The sequence below is a fragment of the Haliotis cracherodii genome, unplaced genomic scaffold (genome assembly GCF_022045235.1).
Source record: "Haliotis cracherodii isolate W230 unplaced genomic scaffold, xgHalCrac1.p SCAF_13, whole genome shotgun sequence".
Lineage (NCBI taxonomy): Eukaryota > Metazoa > Mollusca > Gastropoda > Lepetellida > Haliotidae > Haliotis > Haliotis cracherodii.
Window position 1 is genome coordinate 36189711 of NW_027266268.1, and position 22620 is coordinate 36212330.

The 22620-nt window shown below is 43.1% G+C and overlaps 1 protein-coding gene across 1 annotated transcript in view; it reads left to right on the plus strand.

Moving 5' to 3' along the window:
• Positions 1-5746: 5746 nt before the first annotated feature.
• Positions 5747-22620, plus strand: part of LOC139459894 (ATP-dependent RNA helicase A-like) — a 38012-nt gene continuing 21138 nt past the window's right edge. The window contains exons 1-10 of the mRNA XM_071241609.1: positions 5747-5777; positions 7049-7175; positions 8478-8612; positions 9341-9437; positions 10594-10706; positions 11385-11524; positions 18510-18556; positions 19345-19481; positions 21378-21467; positions 22123-22311. Coding sequence (XP_071097710.1) covers positions 7065-7175; positions 8478-8612; positions 9341-9437; positions 10594-10706; positions 11385-11524; positions 18510-18556; positions 19345-19481; positions 21378-21467; positions 22123-22311 — 1059 coding nt within the window. The 5' untranslated portion in view covers positions 5747-5777; positions 7049-7064. The remainder of the gene's footprint in view (positions 5778-7048; positions 7176-8477; positions 8613-9340; positions 9438-10593; positions 10707-11384; positions 11525-18509; positions 18557-19344; positions 19482-21377; positions 21468-22122; positions 22312-22620) is intronic.

The window sequence follows — 22620 nt, forward strand, 5'->3', positions numbered from 1 at the left end:
TAGAGTCGAGACCAAAGGCTATGGCACACGTTGTACGAGAACTATTGTCGAGATGATCTGAGAGTTCATTTGTCTAGGCACTCGCAGACTTCCTGTCGCTGGAACCAAGGGTAGCCTGATTCACAAGCTACATCGCAAAGCGGACGTATGGATTTACGGATGATGGAGGAACGTGGTGTTCACAGGCCCGTTAAGAATATGCGATGCCCTAGGCACAGAATCCGTCTGTGGGAATAGTGTTAAAAAAGTGTCAAAAAGAAATGGCAGCAACAGAAAAAGAAAATGAATGTCCGAAACCTTTAAATTGAAAACACAGTAGGTGTACCGCGCAGATGGTGGGTAATTTTTATATCCCTTATATATATAGGTGACCAATTACAAAGTTAACCCTTCTACTGCTGACGATGGTTGTTTATAAGACTACGACTGGTCAATAGGATCTTTGAATTCTGAACAATGATAAAGAGAGGAAACGTCTCACAAACATGTTTCAGCTGAGACGTTTGGGCATCTTGTGACCTTGTTTGTTTGTTGTTTAACGCCACACTCAGCAATATTCCAGCTATTTGACGGCGGTCTGTAAATAATCGAGTCTGGACCAGGCAATCCAGTGATTGACATCATGAGCATCGATCCACGCAATTGGGATCGATGACATGCATCAACCAAGTGAGCGAGCCTGTTATCAGTTAGAAGTGAATTGTGACTAGAACGAGAGCCTCTAGTTGGGACCCGCCCCCGGCACAACCTGGGTGGCCACCGGCGCTGTCATCTCCAACTTCTGTTTTGTAATAATAACAAAATTACAGTAAATTTAACATTATATCTTAATTTCAGTTGATTAAATTACACGCTATGGCAAACCATTAGAGATCTTTTTTTCAATAAAAGAGAAAACTTATCTAAGCACAGAAAATCGAACCTTCATTTTCTGGGAGTATTTCCCTTGCATGTTCAGTAAAGGTTGTAAAAACTATCTTTACCTATTTAGGAAATAAGTTGTTGTTTTACGCCGCACTCAGCAATATTCCAGCTATATGACGGTGGTTTGTAAATAATCGAGTCTGGACCAGACCCTCCAGTGATTGACATAATAAGCATCGATCCATGCAATTAGGATACGATGTCATGTATCAACCAAGTCAGCGAGGCTGACCATCCGATCCCGTTAGTCGTCTCTTACGACAAACATAGTCACCTTTTACGGCAAGAATGGGTTGCTGAAGACCTATTCTACCCTGGATCTTCACGGGCATTGCGAACTTGTAATGCTAAACTTGGGGGTGTACGGGAATTAACCTGCGGAAACTCATGTGGGTGGTGTTACAGATATGAAGTCTCCAAACCCTCAACAATATTTCATGAACTGTGGGATTCCGGATTCGATTGACCTCTTGTGACCTTGCTCTTATATGGAGGTCACCCACAAAGTTGATGGATCTAGACCCGCCTGACAGTTTCGTCAAGTGAAAGCAATAGATAGTCAAGTTGTTTTCTTGTACACAAACTTTTTAAAACTCGTCTCACAATGTGTGATCTTGACCTTCAAGGATTAGTCTGTGTTACATAACATACCGACAATGTATTCATAAATAAATACACAAGTTCTCGTTTACACAAGCCTTTCAAGACCTTCCTTATCATGTAACAATATGTAGGAAACACCCCCAGGAATAAAAATATGAAGTGTATCAGATAGGAAGTCTCCAGCATATGTCGTAAGTGCGGCGGCAGCGGAACTCAAATTCGAGCAAACATCCGAAAATCTTTGCTTATGGTTTTAACCCTGAAAAGCTTTCATAGCTAACACATATTGTCCTATCTAAATAATTCGGTTAACATGTGTAAGATAAAAAGACATTAACCGTTCACAATAACCTATGTTATTCCAGGCGACAGCCTTTACATAACAAGAATTCCGCGGCCTATCACTCGGGGTGAGTCACACCGCCTGTTTCAACAAGTATATGATACTGAGCACAGAATCAAACTGGCATTTCTATTCTAATGTTTGGAACACGGCAAAATTTTCAAAATGGTCTCTTCTTTTTGGACTAGTCTGTACTCTGCAGTTGGCAAGAAAGACTCGACCGTCATAAAATGAAGTACAAAAGAAAGTACAGTAAAGTACGGTTATAACGAACTCAAAGGGATCACTAATTTTAGTTCGCTATGAACGTAGTTCGTTATAAGCATTTCTACAGCAAATATTCAGCAAATGCACGGGGATCAAACACTTTTCGTTACATCCGTCAATTCGTTATGAGCATGTTCGTTATAAACGTAGTTTACTGTACACGCCTAATATTTTTGGATTCTTTCCAAAATGTGCACGTAGGTAGTTTGAAAATCTATGGAAAATGTTAAAGTGACGCAAACATCGTGTGTGTGTCCAGCCTAGTTCCGAAATAGCAAAAGACCCGTGAAGATTCAGGGGTAGAGTAGGTCTTCAGAAACCCATGCTTGCCATAAAAGGTGACTATGCTTGTCGTAAAAGGCGACTAACGGGATCGGGTGGTCAGGCTCGCTGACTTGGTTGATAATGTCATCGATCCCAATTGCGTGGATCGATGCTCATGATATCAATCACTGGAGTGTCTGGTCCAGACTCGATTATTTACAGACCGCCGTCATATAGCTGTAATATTGCTGAGTGCGGCGTTAAAGGGCAAGTTCACACGGAAATGAACCATTTTTTCTTGTACTTTTTCCACATTAAAAGTGTTAACATAGAAGTGTCATAGACAAAAATATAAAAACATCATATTAATTAACATATTTTTTGCACTAAAACGATTAATATTTTTCACATTTACCAAGTGTTCTTTTTCCATAACAAAAACACCATGGCTTATGCCCCTTGCAATATGACGTCATTGGTGCCAATTGATAAACATTATGACGTCATCATGCTTTGTTAGAGCCGCTTCACGTGGTGTAGGTACAGTTTTGTGATTCTAGCATCTCAGATGCCAGCCAGAATTGTGTTATGCTGAGTCACCCTGCGCCGGAGTGTGTCGTAGACCATGTTGTTTTACCGCAAACTGGTCCTTGATATCTTTTGCGTTGAGAATAGACAGGGACCCAGTTGAATTGGCACCAATTACGTCATAATCTAAGGGGGATAACTCAGGCCTATTTCGCTCGTAAAACGAAGGCCTCATAACGGCATATCACTTTCACACTATTGTGAGCTTCCTACTTTCACTGTGAAAAAAATGAGTGTATATTTTCAAACACAGATACTAACTAATTCTAAAATTGCGTTTTGTTTAGAAAAAGAAAGAAAGTGATTTTTGCGTGTACACTTCCCCTTTAAACAACAAACCAACCAACCAACCGGAATAGCAAAAGCTAGCATTTCGGGAGTGCCCTACCTACATTTGAACAAAGTCCGATTTGAAATGAAAAATCTTCGAATTAAAATATCACGAAGAGCAAAAGGCATGAGCTCAGCACTCGTCGAATATTTAGTTTCACATTGCATAGCTTATTAACTTAACACCGGCAATTAACCCTACTCACGTTGGAAATTCAAAATTAAACACATTATAGCGTGAGAGGGAAGTTAAGCACTCACAATACATATTAACAGTTTATTATTCTCCTCAATGGAATCTAATTTCCAATCTAATTGACGTGTGTCCGCTGAAGACTCCTGACAAGCGAAGGTCACTTTTTAAATCTTTAATGGTTTTTTAACATGTGCCGAAGGGAACCCTTCTTATTTTAGAATAAACCCCGACTCAGCCGACGCAACAAGATACCTGGAAAAGAGACATGTGAAACAACATGGGAAAATGTTTTTATCTAAAAGAACGCCTGCCTCGAATAGACGCCGGGACAACGGTATGTCCGAAATAAATACAAGTCAAAAGATTATTAGAGGATTTATGGTAACTTTGTCGTTAATAGTACACTTTCTGTGGGTACAAGCCGCGTTAAGCCACACTCACTGTACCAATAGTCACTGAAGCATACTTAAACTACAGTCAGGAGTATTCTGTAAGGCAAAAATGTCTCACTCTCTATATTCTAGCGAAATATCTTTAAAAATGCTGCAATTCAGCGCGTCTTTGTAAATATACTTGATATTTATCATGAATAGACCCCATATGCATTTCATGTTAAATAAAAAGAGAAAGCAGCACACTGAAAAAAATGACAATACGTGTATTATTCACTCAATTTCCCATAGTCCTGTGGACCAAAAGTTTTGTTTGTTGTTTAACGCCGCACAATTTTCCAGCTATATGACGGCGGTCTGTAAATATCCAGACAATCCAGTGACTGACGTCATGAGCATCGAGTTACGCAATTAGGATACGATGTCGTGCATCAATCAAGGCAGCGAGCCTGGCCAACCGATCTCGTCAGTCGCCTCTAACGACAAGCATAGTCGCCTCTTACGACAAGCATGGCTGCTGAAGACCAGTTCTAGTCCGGATCTTCACTGGACTGGTCCAAAAGTATCGCCAACATAAATTAAATATATATCAAACAGGTGTAGGGTGTATGGGAAGTAGGCGGTCTCACAAATAGCTGGGTACTCCCATGAGTGTGTTCACATTGAAATATTGACAGCCGTGTACCAGACAAACATTTCATAAGACCCAGTGTTCTGCATCCTGAATATAACGGACTCGGCATCCGGTGTATCAGAGGGGGGTTGGCACCCTCCCTCATCTATTGTTTATGGGTAAGTCAGTTAAAATGTGATCTACCTTCAGTTGCTGGCGATCTATAGCTCTTTTTTATAATGTATTGTTCTGTTTAGTGATGTATCTTTATGGTTCCATGCTAGTTTTAAATCATAATCTGTGATAAGTCTAGATATTTTACTGTCCGGTGTTGACAGGTTGTTATAGTTTACATGTATTTATTATATATAACCTTTGAAAATCACGGCATGGCTGAAATATTGCCGATGTGACTTTAAATTTTAAGGCACTCACTCACTGAGTTAAAATGTTTATTCCCAAAGGGTTATAGCATGATAGAGAAACATGTGTATTGAACTGAGAGCATGTATTTCTCTATCAAGGAGACGTCTCGTTTTCTCGAACTGAAAAACATTGAACCACTTAGATGTAGCACTTCTTTTGGTATGACGCGGCCGGGGATCGAACCCCCGATGATCCGCTCTCCGGGCAGACGCTCTGTCCACTACTGGAAGAACCGATCTCAGTGTCCTACAGCGGGATACGATGACAGGTGTGCGCTACAGGAATGGCATTCTGGACGTGTACGTGAAGCCGTATGCTGGTGCAGTCGGACCGGACCGGCTCATGGACGATAACGCACGACCCCATCGTGCCAGGGTCGTTGATGCCTACTTACAACAGGAGACCACTGTCCACATGGAGTGGTCAGGCCTGTCACCAGACTTCAACCCTATCGAACACATGTGGAACGAGCTGCAGATGTCCTCTCACGATGCCCTGTCCTTCCGGAAACTCTACAGGAACTCGGCAATGATTTTACTGAAGAGTGTGCTAATCCTCCCATGGCAACCATCCAGAATGATGAGCATGAGCTAGACAACGGTGTAAGGCATTTGAAAACACTGTAGATCTATGTTTATCTCCGTAATAAGATCACGTTTTAGTCCCATTTAATTGTTGTAAATTACGAAATGTTCATTTTACAGTTTCAGCGGTATGCTGTTTGGTCAAATCTGTCAAATCTTTTCCGCATCCAGTTTGGCATAGTCCCAGCCAAAGCTGCTTCCGGAAATTATCTCCCTTTATCGCGTGTGGCTTCCTTCTTTTGAAGAGGTAGACAGTCGTGTTATATGGATACACTTGATATCTCTTTTATTATATTCACTTCTTTTGTGATGTCTATTTTAAGCATGTCTCTTTTATATCAAAACTAGACTTTATGCGTTCGGAAGAAAGTAGAATATTGCATGCACGCCTTTGCATAGTTTGAAAACACGCTTTGTCCTGTTTTCGATCAGTAATCTTTTGTGCTGTTCGGCAATGTTTGTACTCAATGTGTTTCATGTACCTGTGTTATGCAACGCCTGTCTTGCATCAACGGGAATGCCTGTTCCAATGTGTTTACTTATGTTTACAAACCGAACAAATTGAAAATAAGTAGCAGTAACAGAAACGTTAGGTGATTTCAATATTTATCTCAAAACTGGAACGGTAAAAAGTACCTGAAAATGTCAATACCTATCTATTTATACTTCAGGTTATAATTAGGTCGAGAGTAAACACAGTCAATTGAATTATGATAACCCAAACGACATATTGTCAAAGTAGATTTTGATATTCTCAATATCATCAGTTGTCTCTGTAATAGGCCTATATGTTCAGACCCATTAGTCATGTTCGTAGGGGGCTTTAGTTGTATTTTCAGGATTTTCTTGAAGAAATTGGTTGTTGGATTGTTGCATGTATCATAGGGAGTACTGCGCTGAACTGGGCACACATTTTGATTTTCAGTTAGGCTAGTTCCGCACAGAGGATCAAACTCATGTTGCCAACTTGAAGTTCAGCTCAGTTTATGAGTTAATAATCTACTTAGCCTACCATGGGTGCTATGACAAACAATCATTGCTCGTTTAACCACTGATCAGCACCTAATTGTTTACCCATATTTTGGGGGGTAATGTTTGTGTGTGTGAAACTCGAAATTTGATAAAAACTATCTAAAAATATAGGCCCGCTTTGATTAAGGTATTTTACTTAGCTTGGCACATTGTACCGCCATCTGCAGTTATATCCATCCTGATAATCATCTTGGTATTCTTTAGAACTGTGCACTTAGTGAATACTCAAATGCCAAGATAAGCATTACGGCAAAAATGTTGAAAAGGTTGAAGTTTTCTCCATGATGTCTGCCATTTTTACCAAAGTTAGAAAAGTTTGTAGTACAGACGGGCAAGGAAGTGGCAGAAAATTCACTTTTAAACTTATAATGGATTAATAGCAGCTCTTCTCAATTTATTTTATTATAAATCGATGTATTATTATACTTTTGAGTCGATATATATTGAAATTACCAATAGATGTCACTGCTTGTTCCTTGGTTTCAGGAGTGGGCGAGACAGTATGGGTGATATCAAGCAGTTCCTGTATGCCTGGCTGGGGAAGAAGAAGGTGACCCCAGACTATGACTTCAGTACTGGGGGACCCAAACATCGCATGAGGTTCAAGTGTGAGGTATGTTCTACAACCAACCAAAATATCCTGGTAATATCAGCACTATCTCTGCCTTAGAAATGCAAACTAATCTGCTAGCCTGACACAACTTGCTTGTGCTCTTGACATGCTTGACAAGTAACAATTCAATTGTAATGGTGGGTCCTCACTGACTGGTGACAAATGAGAGATATTAGGGGTGACACGATACATTGGTGCACCGATGCATCATGAGTTTTCGTGTTATGATACTTGGGCTGGGACCTGTAACTCAGGTACTCGGGTTGGGTGGGTATATGTATGCATTACCACATCATTTTACACATGTATCTAAATACATTCTGCCAGGGCTACTGTCAAACTATTCCAAATTGAACATTTTGTACCTATCTCTTGACACCAACAGCGGGTACCCAGATAGGGTCGGGTAATAGGGGTGTGGGTACCCAGTTATTAAATTTTGACTCGTCCCAGCCCAAGATGATACAATACACGATGCATTGTTTCTTTGTAACAAAATTTACATTTACTGAAAAAAAATATGTACTACTCGTTTAATGACCCCTGGTGTTTTTTGTCTGTCAGATGCAGCAAAATGTGATGTAATTAACATTTCAAGTTCACTACTAACAATAACCCTTATGAACATGTGTATGCCGCTAGGTTTTGCTTTTGAACCTGCTCTGAAATATTTATTGTAAAGATGTTTCGCGATACATATAGTACTATGACCTTGCTGTATCGTTTCACCCCTAAGAGATATAATTTGGAACCAGATCTCAAAGCTTCTGTTTTGCACTATAACCTTTAGCACTTCCTATAGCAGAAATACAGAGTGTGAAAACACTTCTAACCAGCTTTGTTAGGAGAGAAATTATTGGTAACTGATGACGTCACTTTGGTCTGCAAAGCATGTGATGCAATTTCATTGTTTGTTCCTTGAACCGATATCTCCAAGGATAGATCGCTTGATCTCATGATATCTCCTATAGAGATAACTTTTGGATAATAAATATCATGATACTTTTGAGTCGATATATCACTACTACTACTACTACTACTACTACTACTGATCCGTGAAGATCCGGGAGGTCGAATAGGTCTTCAGCAACCCATGCTTGCCGTAAAAGGCGATTGTACTTGCCGTAAAAGGCGACTATATCAATCACTGGATTGTCTGGTCCAGACTCATTTATTTACAGACCGCAGTCATGTAGCTGGAATATTGCTCAGTGTGGCGTAAAACAACAAACCAAAACCAACTACTACTACTACGATGAATTTGGCACCCTGAAATTGCATAATTTTCTGGCTGTTCTCTAGATTCGTGTTGAAGGCTACGACTATGTCGGTGTGGGGAACTCCACCAGCAAGAAGGATGCACAAGCCAACGCTGCCAGAGACTTCTGTCAGTATCTCGTCCGCAGATCGGAAATGGTAGCCAGCGAAATACCTGGGGTGAGACATCAGACAAGACATAATGTCTGACGGCCTGCTGGTAATGCAGTAGGCAGCAACTGGCAGATTTTTTCAAAGTCTGTGTTTGCAGCCCTTGCCATAGTTCACAAACTTCAAGGATACAAGAGTAATCTACACCTACAAATATCAAATATCTTAATGCTTACAAACATTGTTTGACCCGTGAAGATGCGGGGTAGAATAGGTCTTCAGCAACCCATGCTTGCCGTAAAAGGCGACTATGCTTGTCGTAAAAGGTGACTAACAGGATCGGGTGGTCAGGCTCGCTGACTTGGTTGATGCATGTCATCAGATCCCAATTGCGTGGATCGATGCTCATGATATCAATCACTGGATTGTCTTGTCCAGACTGGATTATTTACAGACCGCCGTCATATAGCTGGAATATTGCTGAGTGTAGCGTTAAACAACAAACCAACCAACAAACATTGTTTTGAATTACTTCTGCAAACCGGTCACAAATCTGATTAGTATTAACGCTGTATTAAAAATAATAACAATAAAGTCCTGTACACATTTGTAACAAATTCATAATTGTGAGTTCACAAATGATAAGGATCAGATAGTTTGGCTTGTTCACCAAAGTGGTAAACGTCTCAGACCTGCGTCACTTAGGGCTCTCCTGCCATCCTGACACGCCATGTTACAAAGTAAAATACTAATCAAAGGACTATGAAACTTACTCACTCACCCACCCTTCGCCACAGCTGGAGCTGACTACAGCGCCACCACAGCCAGGGGCAGATAACTTTGGAGAAGCACCTGGATTACCAGGAGGACGTCTACAGCCTCACCAGACTCTTGGTAAGTTATATTTTCACCTGGTGACACATAGTGACAGTGACTTCACTCTGTCTGTATCATTGCCAGGCACCAGAATGTTTTCTATGTACATCTATGAAAATCAGTTTTGGGTGAAAGACTTGCTCATGTCAAATATTAGAAAACCGTTCCCTGAATCCCTCTAAAATCAGATTTTGGACACATTCTATCCCTACCTATGCATTTTGCGATGTCATACTGCCGTCTGGGGTGTCTTATCCAATTGGGATTCTAAATTTGTGCGTCAACTGCTCCATCAGCCATGATCGGTCTCAACATTTTTTAATATGTTTAATGGCCAAATAAATGACACTCATATCAAAGTCTCAAGTTATGCTCAAGACGAGACAGCACTCAAGGCTCTGAAACGTATCCCAGAACTATGGCAAACGTGCCTCAAAGTCCGGGAATTATCGACTCAGACGCTCATCCCTCAAGGACAAGACCAACGATGAGTCCTCCTGTCAAGGAAAAGGACGAGGCAGTGGCCAAGGCTCCTGTCAATTTATGACCCTAACCCACACTATTGTCTGTTTTACCTGGACGTGCGCATACTCAAGTTACCTTTCCGTAGACAGGGCTGGCTGATCACTTCCTGGTCTGTCCAGAAAAATTGTGCCATACGGCAGACACAACTTTTGGTTCATGAGAGTTTTTATTGAGTACACATATGAAGGAATTCCCACCTCCATACCATCAGATACAGATGCATTAAGGACTAAAGCAGGATAGGTTAAAAATCGAGTAAAATCTAGTTATTTTTAAGTATTTGTATACTTATCCTGCATTACTATGTCTAAGGGCCAACCTGTCACAGTCCTGCTTTCCAACAATATCTTCAGACATTTGACATGAAACCAACAGTATTATGGAGACATCTTGTGTCTGCCGCTTCCGGTATGACGTGGCAGCTGGCGATTGGTGTGGGGGGATGGGGGGCTGCTTGTGAATGGAACAGCACTTTTCTTTCTTCAGCAGGATCAATCACAGCTTCACTACTGTCAAAAGATAGGCGGTGAGGGCATTAAGGAGTAATGTATGACAAGTTTACAAATATAAAACAAATATCTACATTATGATGGAATATTCTGCCTTATCTATGTAAAGCTACATCATTCACGCTTGTCTCCCCCTGCAGGTGGCGCTGACAGCAAGCCGATGGGTGCACCCCGTGAGTTCCCCATGTACCAGAGAGGGCCGCCACAAGCCTACCTCGACAGGCTGGCTGCTGATAAGAGAGTTATGGAAGAGGTACGTTGTAATCAGTGTCCGAAATAACTGCCTGCCCGTCTGTCCATGGCTGGTAACTTTGCTGTCGGGCTGCATGAAATTTTCCTTCATCTGCCCAACTATTTGGCAGCAAATTTTAAGCCATCTTATGTATTCAATAACTCCTTGTAGAGTGTCCGAAATAACAGCCTGCCCGTCTGTCCATGGCTGGTAACTTTGCTGTCGGGCTGCATGAAATATTCCTCCACCTGCCCAACTATTTGGCAGCAAATTTTAAGCCAACTTATGTATTCAGTAACTCCTTGTAGATTCTCAAGTAATTGTCAGCATTATTTCAACTGAATCAAGATGTGATTTGTCTCTTTTTTTTCGCGATATTTCAATGCATATTATTTCTGAATGCCGGCAGGTAACTTTGAAGATGGGCAGGCAACATTTATGGGTCACCTGCCTGACTGTCTTGTTGGGGTTTAAGATTATGTCAAACACTGGTTGTAATTCCAGATTCCTGAGTGATTTGAAAACTTGACAGTCAGTGAAGGATTATGTGCCAAAATTACTGCCGCAGATGGCTTTTTTCCATTTGATGTCAGAGTTAAATCAGCATTTTCTATCTGTGTTTTGATTAACAGTCTGGTTCACAAGTTACTACTCAGTGCTTTTTTGTGGTTAGATAATGGAAATCTTTATGACTTTCAGTCCGAGGATGTTGACCTGAATGCTGATCTCCATGGCAACTGGACGCTCGAGAATGCCAAGAGTCGACTTCATCAGTTTTTGCAGCAACATAAGATACACACAGACTACAAATACTCCATGATGGGCCCCGATCACAACCGGTGAGAGTCCAAGGGTTAAGCACAAGATACACACAGACCACAAGCGGGGAGGGTCCCAGGGGTAAGCACAAGATACACACAGACCACAAGCAGGGAGGGTCCAAGGGTTAAGCACAAGATACACACAGACCACAAGCAGGGAGGGTCCAAGGGTTAAGCACAAGTTACACACAGACCACAAGCAGGGAGGGTCTCAGGGTTAAACACAAGATACACACAGACCACAAGCAGGGAGGATCCCAGGGTTAAACACAAGATACACACAGAGCACAAGCAGGGAGGGTCCCAGGGTTAAACACGAGATACAAACGGACCACAAGCCGTGAGGGTCCCAAGGTTAAACACAAGATACACACAGAGCACAAGCAGGGAGGGTCCCAGGGTTAAACACAAGATACACACGGACCACAAGCAGGGAGGATCCCAGGGTTAAACACAAGATACACACGGACCACAAGCAGGGAGGGTCCCAGGGTTAAACACAAGATACACACAGACCACAAGCAGGGAAGGGCACAGGGTTAAACACAAGATACACACGGACCACAAGCGTTGAAGGTCCCAGGGTTAAACACAAGATACACACAGACCACAAGCGTTGAAGGTCCCAGGGTTAAACACAAGATACACACGGACCACAAGCGTTGAAGGTCCCAGGGTTAAACACAAGATACACACAGACCACAAGCAGGGAAGGGCACAGGGTTATACACGAGATACACACGGACCACAAGCAGGGAGGGTCCCAGGGTTAAACACAAGATACACACAGACCACAAGCAGGGAGGGTCCCAGGGTTAAACACAAGATACACACAGACCACAAGCAGGGAGGGTCCCAGGGTTAAACACAAGATACACACAGACCACAAGCAGGGAGGGTCCCAGGGTTAAACACAAGATACACACAGACCACAAGCAGGGAGGGTCCCAGGGTTAAACACAAGATACACACAGACCACAAGCAGGGAGGGTCCCAGGGTTAAACACAAGATACACACGGACCACAAGCAGGGAGGATCCCAGGGTTAAACACAAGATACACACGGACCACAAGCAGGGAGGGTCCCAGGGTTAAACACAAGATACACACGGACCACAAGCAGGGAGGATCCCAGGGTTAAACACAAGATACACACGGACCACAAGCAGGGAGGATCCCAGGGTTAAACACAAGATACACACGGATCACAAGCAGGGAGGATCCCAGGGTTATACACGAGATACACACAGACCACAAGCAGGGAGGATCCCAGGGTTAAACACAAGATACACACGGACCACAAGCAGGGAGGGTCCCAGGGTTAAACACAAGATACACACGGACCACAAGCGTTGAAGGTCCCAGGGTTAAACACAAGATACACACAGACCACAAGCGTTGAAGGTCCCAGGGTTAAACACAAGATACACACGGACCACAAGCGTTGAAGGTCCCAGGGTTAAACACAAGATACACACAGACCACAAGCGTTGAAGGTCCCAGGGTTAAACACAAGATACACACGGACCACAAGCGTTGAAGGTCCCAGGGTTAAACACAAGATACACACAGACCACAAGCGTTGAAGGTCCCAGGGTTAAACACAAGATACACACAGACCACAAGCGTTGAAGGTCCCAGGGTTAAACACAAGATACACACGGACCACAAGCGTTGAAGGTCCCAGGGTTAAACACAAGATACACACGGACCACAAGCGGGGAAGGTCCCAGGGTTATACACGAGATACACACGGACCACAAGGGGGGAGGGGCGCAGGGTTAAACACAAGATACACACGGACCACAAGCAGGGAGGGTCCCAGGGTTAAACACAAGATACACACAGACCACAAGCAGGGAGGGTCCCAGGGTTAAACACAAGATACACACAGACCACAAGCAGGGAGGGTCCCAGGGTTAAACACAAGATACACACAGACCACAAGCGTTGAAGGTCCCAGGGTTATACACGAGATACACACAGACCACAAGCGTTGAAGGTCCCAGGGTTAAGCACAAGATACACACAGACCACAAGCAGGGAGGGTCCCAGGGTTAAACACAAGATACACACAGACCACAAGCCGTGAGGGTCCCAGGGTTATACACAAGATACACATGGACCACAAGCCGTGAGGATCCCAGGGTTATACACAAGATACACATGGACCACAAGCAGGGAGGGTCCCAGGGTTAAACACAAGATACACACGGACCACAAGCAGGGAGGGTCCCAGGGTTAAACACAAGATACACACAGACCACAAGCAGGGAGGGTCCCAGGGTTAAACACAAGATACACACAGACCACAAGCGTTGAAGGTCCCAGGGTTATACACGAGATACACACAGACCACAAGCGTTGAAGGTCCCAGGGTTAAACACAAGATACACACAGACCACAAGCAGGGAGGGTCCCAGGGTTAAACACAAGATACACACAGACCACAAGCCGTGAGGGTCCCAGGGTTATACACAAGATACACATGGACCACAAGCCGTGAGGATCCCAGGGTTATACACAAGATACACATGGACCACAAGCCGTGAGGGTCCCAGGGTTATACACGAGATACACATGGACCACAAGCCGTGAGGGTCCCAGGGTTATACACAAGATACACATGGACCACAAGCCGTGAGGATCCCAGGGTTATACACAAGATACACATGGACCACAAGCCGTGAGGGTCCCAGGGTTATACACGAGATACACATGGACCACAAGCCGTGAGGGTCCCAGGGTTATACACAAGATACACATGGACCACAAGCCGTGAGAGTCCCAGGGTTAAACACAAGATACACACAGACCACAAGGGGGGAGGGGCACAGGGTTAAACACAAGATACACACAGACCACAAGCCGTGAGGGTCCCAGGGTTAAACACAAGATACACACAGACCACAAGCCGTGAGGATCCCAGGGTTAAACACAAGTTTCACACAGACCACAAGCGATGTGAGTCCCAGGGTTAAAAACAAGATACACACAGACCACAAGCGTTGAAGGTCCCAGGGTTAAACACAAGATACACACGGACCACAAGCAGGGAGGGTCCCAGGGTTAAACACAAGATACACACGGACCACAAGCAGGGAGGGTCCCAGGGTTAAACACAAGATACACACGGACCACAAGCAGGGAGGGTCCCAGGGTTAAACACAAGATACACACAGACCACAAGCAGGGAGGGTCCCAGGGGTAAGCACAAGATACACACAGACCACAAGCAGGGAGGGTCCCAGGGGTAAGCACAAGATACACACAGACCACAAGCAGGGAGGATCCCAGGGGTAAGCACAAGATACACACAGACCACAAGCAGGGAGGGTCCCAGGGTTAAACACAAGATACACACAGACCACAAGCAGGGAGGGTCCCAGGGTTAAACACAAGATACACACGGACCACAAGCAGGGAGGGTCCCAGGGGTAAGCACAAGATACACACAGACCACAAGCAGGGAGGGTCCCAGGGTTAAACACAAGATACACACAGACCACAAGCAGGGAGGATCCCAGGGGTAAGCACAAGATACACACAGACCACAAGCAGGGAGGGTCCCAGGGTTAAACACAAGATACACACAGACCACAAGCAGGGAGGGTCCCAGGGTTAAACACAAGATACACACGGACCACAAGCAGGGAAGGGCACAGGGTTATACACAAGATACACACAGACCACAAGCAGGGAGAGTCCCAGGGTTAAACACAAGATACACACGGACCACAAGCAGGGAGGGTCCCAGGGTTAAACACAAGATACACACAGAGCACAAGCAGGGAGGGCCCCAGGGTTAAACACAAGATACACACAGAGCACAAGCAGGGAGGGTCCCAGGGTTAAACACAAGATACACACAGACCACAAGCAGGGAGGGTCCCAGGGTTAAACACAAGATACACACAGACCACAAGCAGGGAGGGTCCCAGGGTTAAAAACAAGATACACACAGACCACAAGCGTTGAAGGTCCCAGGGTTAAGCACAAGATACACACAGACCACAAGCCGTGAGGGTCCCAGGGTTAAACACAAGATACACACAGACCACAAGGGGGGAGGGGCGCAGGGTTAAAACACAAGATACACACAGACCACAAGCGTTGAAGGTCCCAGGGTTAAGCACAAGATACACACAGACCACAAGCCGTGAGGGTCCCAGGGTTAAACACAAGATACACACAGACCACAAGGGGGGAGGGGCGCAGGGTTAAACACAAGATAGAAGGTTGATGGACTGACAAGACACAGCCTGGTGCCAGATGAGATTCTTGGCGCCAGATTGTGGACAAACCAATCAGTCCAATGACCTAAGAGCATATGAGTCGATTCACCAAAATATGGCAATGCCATGATCTACTGGCTACACTTCAAATAGGTCAAGTTTTGATACAAAACAAAATGAATTTGTAATTCTGTTTTCTGAAAGCACGTGCAAGAATTTGTTTACTAAACAACATTTTGTCAGCCTTTCTCTTGGATGATGAGAGACTGTGTATTGTTCTTGTAAGCATCCTCGGTAATCCAGTGTATTATATCTCCACTCTATTGTGACAAATACCCTGGATCCAATTGCTACCAAAGAATATTTTAGGAAGTGACAGCCCTACTTCATCTGTACAAGGGCTGGTCAAAAAGTTCTAAGCCTGACTAACTTTCAGCTGTGGGCTACAACAAAGTGATCTAGTCAATGTAGTACATTGTTTAAGACGTTCATGGCAAGTGTTGAGGCCGTTTGTATATTAGTGACAGCCAGTTGAACGTGATAAGGGTCCATTTGACACAGAAATGGAAAAGAACGAGTATCTAGCAGTCATCAAGTTTTTGACAAGAACTTCATGACCGAAAGTGTATCGAAATAAGTGCTTCATTGTCAATATAAGAAGTGTATTGAAAAGCATTGAGATTATGTTTAAAAATAAAATTAAAAACATTTTCAAAATTTTTGGTTTTGTTTGTTAGGCTTAGAACTTTTTGACCAACCCTTGTATTCAAAAACCACAGTAGCGAATGGGTTCATCGTCATAGAAATCTCCTTACTAATAGAACAGAGAAGTAATGCACTGGATAATCGAGGAGGATCCTATGTAATGGTGTGTCGTCCGTCCAGCGATTGATGCCTTGGTCATTGGGATCATGGAAAAACAACCTTCATCATTTGTGGTACTGTTGCTGATAGAGAATCAGCCGTGTACCACGCAGAGAGGCGTGTTCAGCAATACACCAATCAAATTAATCAAAAGCATCTCAAATTATTGAGTAAACTTCAGAAAAATATCCAGGAAACAGTATTATTCTTGAAATTATTTGCTTAAAACATGTAAAAAGTAACATTAAGATTTTGATGTAAGAGCTGATATACAGGAATTGATTTTAATAAACATTATTACATCGTTTAATGCAAACTTAACAGGAAAACTGGAATCGGTGAAATAGCTGCAGTTTTGATGATCAGGTACCGTTCTTTGAGTGAAGCTGTTGTTAGGATGCGTAGGCTGATGACATAGCTTGATCAGTGACGTCACTGGCGCGGCTATGGATGGAGCTGTCTGACTGGTGGGTTGCTCAGCATTCTTGAGGTTGTTTCTCCATGATCTAGGGCCCAGTGGCGGGGGACGCTCGGGACCATCTTCTTGAGTCAGGAAACTAACTGACAGGTGAGTGTCATGTATTATCATGAAACATCCCCGGGTTAGAAAGGGACCCCAGAAACTATGCTTGTTGTAAGAGACGAGTAAATAGATCGATTGGTCAGACTCTGTGACTTGATTGATGGTGTGGCATTGTACCCCGACAGCATGGATCATTGTTCCCAGTTTCATTCACTGGATTGTCTGATCCGGACTTGATTTTTTACAGGCCACTGTCAAATCGCTGAATATTGCTGAGTGTGGCATCAAACAAAAACCAACCAAACAAATAGATCCTTAAATATTTGTGTTGCTATTTGTGATCTGTTACTTGTGTAAGCTTGATGTATATTTCATTATGTCTTCACTCTTTCTTTTAACCTCAGAAAAATTTATACTGATGTTTATATTGTAAAACATACGTCATATTTCTGTCAATTTGCATCCACGATATATTTTATTAGGATGTCATCCAGATATTGGTGTATACAGACAGCACCACTCTGACTGACGAACCTGATGGTGTGTACATTAATACTGATCTAAAGGTCTTGTGTAACTCTGTCAAATGGTGTGTCTTATTCTGTGTCACACACCTGACTGTGTGCCGGGGGATGCACTATTCTGTGTGTCACACACCTGACTTTGTGCCGGGGGATGCACTATTCTGTGTGTCACACACCTGACTTTGTGCCGGGGGATGCACTATTCTGTGTGTCACACACCTGACTGTGTGCCGGGGGATGCACTATTCTGTGTGTCACACACCTGACTTTGTGCCGGGGGATGCACTATTCTGTGTGTCACACACCTGACTTTGTGCCGGGGAATGCACTATTCTGTGTGTCACACACCTGACTTTGTGCTGGGGGATGCACTTTTCTTTGTCACACACCTGACTTTGTGCCGGGGGATGCACTATTCTGTGTGTCACACCTGACTTTGTGCCGGGGGATGCACTATTCTGTGTGTCACACACCTGACTTTGTGCCGCGGGATGCACTATTCTGTGTGTCACACACCTGACTTTGTGCCGGGGGATGCACTATTCTGTGTCACACACCTGACTTTGTGCCGGGGGATGCACTATTCTGTGTGTCACACACCTGACTTTGTGCCGGGGGATGCACTATTCTGTGTCACACACCTGACTTTGTGCCGGGGGATGCACTATTCTGTGTGTCACACCTGACTTTGTGCCGGGGGATGCACTATTCTGTGTCACACACCTGACTTTGTGCTGGGGGATGCACTATTCTGTGTGTCACACCTGACTTTGTGCCGGGGGATGCACTATTCTGTGTGTCACACACCCGACTTTGTGCTGGGGGATGCACTAACTGACTGTTTGCTTGTGTTGTAGGAGTTTCATGGCTGAGATGAACTTCTATGTGAAGAAAATGAACACAAGTGAGTCGCTAGTGGCTGTTGGCAATGGAGGGATTGATGGGGACTCTTCCGGTATGAGGGGAAATAGTACAGTGTTATGATGGGCAATATTAAAGTGTTATGATGGGCAATATTAAAGTGTTATGATGGGCAATATTAAAGTGTTATGATGAGAAATATTAAAGTGTTGTGATGGGCAATATTAAAGTGTTATGATGGGAAATATTTAAGTGTTATGATGGGAAATATTACAGTGTTATGATGGGCAATATAAAAGTGTTGTGATGGGCAATATTAAAGTGTTGTGATGGGAAATGTTATGATTTTATGATGTAGAAATTGAAGTGTTATATTTAGATAAATTAAAGAGTTATGCTGGGAAATATTCAATTGTTTTGCTGGGAAATTTTCAAGTGTTTGATGGGAAATATTCAAGTGTTTGATGGGAAATATTCAAGGGTTATGCTGGGAAATATTCAAGTGTTTGGTGGGAAATATTCAAGTGTTTGATGGGAAATATTCAAGTGTTAAGCCGGGAAATATTCAAGTGTTAAGCTGGGAAATATTCCTGAATGCTGGGAAAATATTTATATATGTGTTATTTTGGGAAAAATTATAATGTTATAATGGAGATGTTCCTGTATAATGGAAAATATTAAAGGTTTATGTATATTCCTGTATGATGGGAAAGATTTGAATCAATTTTCGATATGGCTACAATATGTGAAGCAAACTTTCGATGAAATGTTGCTGAGACAGGGCTTTGGATCCCGAGCATTCAAAATTTACATGAAGCTTGTTGCTCCCAGACATCCATGCACAAGAACATGGATCTAACAAGCAGGTGGCCTCCAAGTCCTGCGCTCTGTCCCTCGTCCGACAACTCTATCACATGAACGTCATCGAGCCCTTCACAGGTCTGAAGAAGAAGAAGGATTCGGAACAGGTGTGTTGGAGGTGGTCAGTCTGACCAACATTTTGAAAGCCACGTCCAGTGACTGATTGTCTGTCTGTCTGTCTGTATATCCTGTAACTAAGAAGGAATTGTATGTGTAGTCTAAAAAAGTAGTGGAAACTTTAACTAATTCAATGTTGAAAGTCCTAACTTTGGTCACTTGTTATGGAAACAAGGAAAATTGTATTTAGCTGAATCTTACATCAACAAATTAGTGTATATTTGTGTTTTTTTATTTATAATCTGGTGGTTTGTTGTATCAAAGTAAAGATAAGATATATAGATGAAGAACTTCTTTCTTACAATTAAGAGGGACATTTTGGTGTAGTTTCTATCACTGTTATTACACACTTGCTCGTTATCGAGCAAGTGTTTGCTAACAGTGTTTGAACCTACACCGAAAAGTTGTTGATCCATATATCTTATCCTAACTTTGTACTCCAACTTCTAAATGTCCCTCAAAGAAGTTATTGTATCATTGGTACAATGTGTGAATAGTTAAAATGTGTGAAGCCCATTTCTGGTGTCCCCGTGATATTGCTGGAGTATTGCTAAAAGCGGCGTAAAACCATACTCACTCACTCACAATGTGTGAAGCCCATTTCTGGTGTCCCCTGCCATGATATTGCTGGAATATTGCTAAAAGCGGGGTAAAACCACACTCACTCACTCACTCACTCACTCACACACACACACACACACACAAACACACACACACACTCACTCACTCACACACACACACACACACACACACTCACACTCACACTCACACTCACACACACTCACACTCACACTCACACACTCTGTGCTCTGTGTGAAGCACATTTCTGGTGTCCCACGCCGTGATATTGCTGGAGTATTGCTAAAAGGGGTGTTTCACCATACTCACTTACTATTGTAGTATCAAGATCAAATCTACTCAAAAACTATTTAATGGTCACTGGTATTTGCCTGAATAACAATACCTTAGTCAATATGTTTGAGATCAGTGCTTTCTTATTGAGGTTGAACAAGGTACAGTCACTTGAAATGACTTCGAAGAAATGAAACGGCAACCAACTTGACGTTTCAATAAATATCATGAACCTACTCAACTACTTTAGCTTTAAAGGGCAAGTAAAGTGGAAAAAATGATTGTGATTTTGTTGCGAATATCAGTATCAACTGAACATGCTGAAGGCATCTTCAATGTTGTTACTATATCTTGTGATAAAAGTTATGGACACGCAAATTAAACGGATGAGCCAATTATAAAGGCTGAGGCAGACAGGGTGGTGGCCCAATCATCATGATCATAAAAATTGTACTCGCCCAAAAGCGGGAAACAGTTTTTTACACCAGTAAAGAGAATCCCGAGAGACAGAATTTTTCATTTGGCCATGTTGGCGGAGGATTTTGTCTGTCAGTTTTTTGGTCTGTTTTAGGCTATTTTTGTTTTTCAAATTTAATTTTGGTCCAGCATTTATGAATATGTATGTGCTAAAATATTGAAATTTGCAAAGTGGCTCTGCCCTTTAAGAGTTTTTTTGGTTGTAAGAGAGCATATGTTTGAATGATGCCAAGTATGGCATAATAAAAGATGGTACTTGTTGTTACCCTGCCTGGAATTTGGCTTTAAAGCTTTAAAACAAGGACTGGTTTCATGGAAGTCAGTATAATTTGTTTGAGTATCAGTATATTAATTCTAAATGTTCCAAAAATGACACCCCAAGACAAAATGTATAGATATCAGAATAAAACCTCGGGGCCATGATGAAACAAAGAGGTATTTATTGAGTGTAGTTAAGCACATGGTTCCGGTACTATTGTGGTAAATATGGTTTTGTGAATCTGTCTGTTTGTTCTGAGAACAGTGAAAAACGGTTGTTGTTGTTGTTGGCGGTGTAGTTGGAGCCTTATGATGTTGCTGTCAGCCCCGAGTTACAGACTCAGATCATGCAGGTGTTGGACAAATGGGGTATTCAGCCAGTACCCAGGGTGAGTGGGTTTTCTGTGTGTTCACCATGACGGCCATGTTTCTTAGGGTTTATAATTTTCACTTCCATTTTGAGTCGAAAGCTTCATACTTGTTTAGGATATCTCACTTTGTATAAGGACAGGCCTTATTTTCTATTGTACAGACAAGTAAATCCTAATTTTGGAAAATTTGATAAAGATTCAGGGGCTGTGTTTGATTAGGATTCATTTGTCATTTTTTCAAAATATTGAATCAGGTCAGCCTTAAACACAGAGGGGACCCGTGAAGATTCCGGGGTAGAATAGGTCTTCAGCAACCCATGCTTGCCGTAAAAGGCGACTAACGGGATCGGGTTGTCAGGCTCGCTGACTTGGTTGATGCATGTCATCGATCCAAAATGCGTGGATCGATGCTCGTGATATTATTTACTGGATTGTCTGGTCCAGACTCGATTATTTACAGACCGCCGTCATATAGCTGGAATATTGCTGAGTGCTGCGTTAAACAACAAACCAATCAACCAACCAACCAAATACAGAAGGAAAAGTCTTGTATGTATCAATCCATTTGGGTGACGATATGTCACCCATACATTCTATAAGAGGTCAGTGCCTGGGAGTGTTAAAGCAGTAGGACATGATGTTGTGGATTATGTCTTCAATGATATTTTATCAGCCTCAGCAACCCCCTCGACCAGCGGAGGATGGCTCGGTCCCTCCCGTGTCCCTCCTTTCTCATGTCTCCCTGGATGAGTTTGAGCCTGCCCCCAAGCGGAGCACCCCTGGGGTGGTGCCCTGGTCCCCACCCCAGTCGAACTGGAACCCCTGGACCAACTGCAACATAGACGAAGGACCACTAGCAATGGTGAGACTCTGGCTGAAAGTTAGGACCACTAGCAATGGTGAGACACTGGTTGAAAGTTAGGACCACTAGCAATGGTGAGACACTGGTTAAAAGTTAGGACTGCTAGCAATGGTGAGACACTGGTTGAAAGTTAGGACCACTAGCAATGGTGAGACACTGGCTGAAAGTTAGGACTGCTAGCAATGGTGAGACACTGGTTGAAAGTTAGGACTGCTAGCAATGGTGAGACACTGGCTGAAAGTTAGGACCACTAGCAATGGTGAGACACTGGTTGAAAGTTAGGACCTCTAGCAATGGTGAGACACTGGC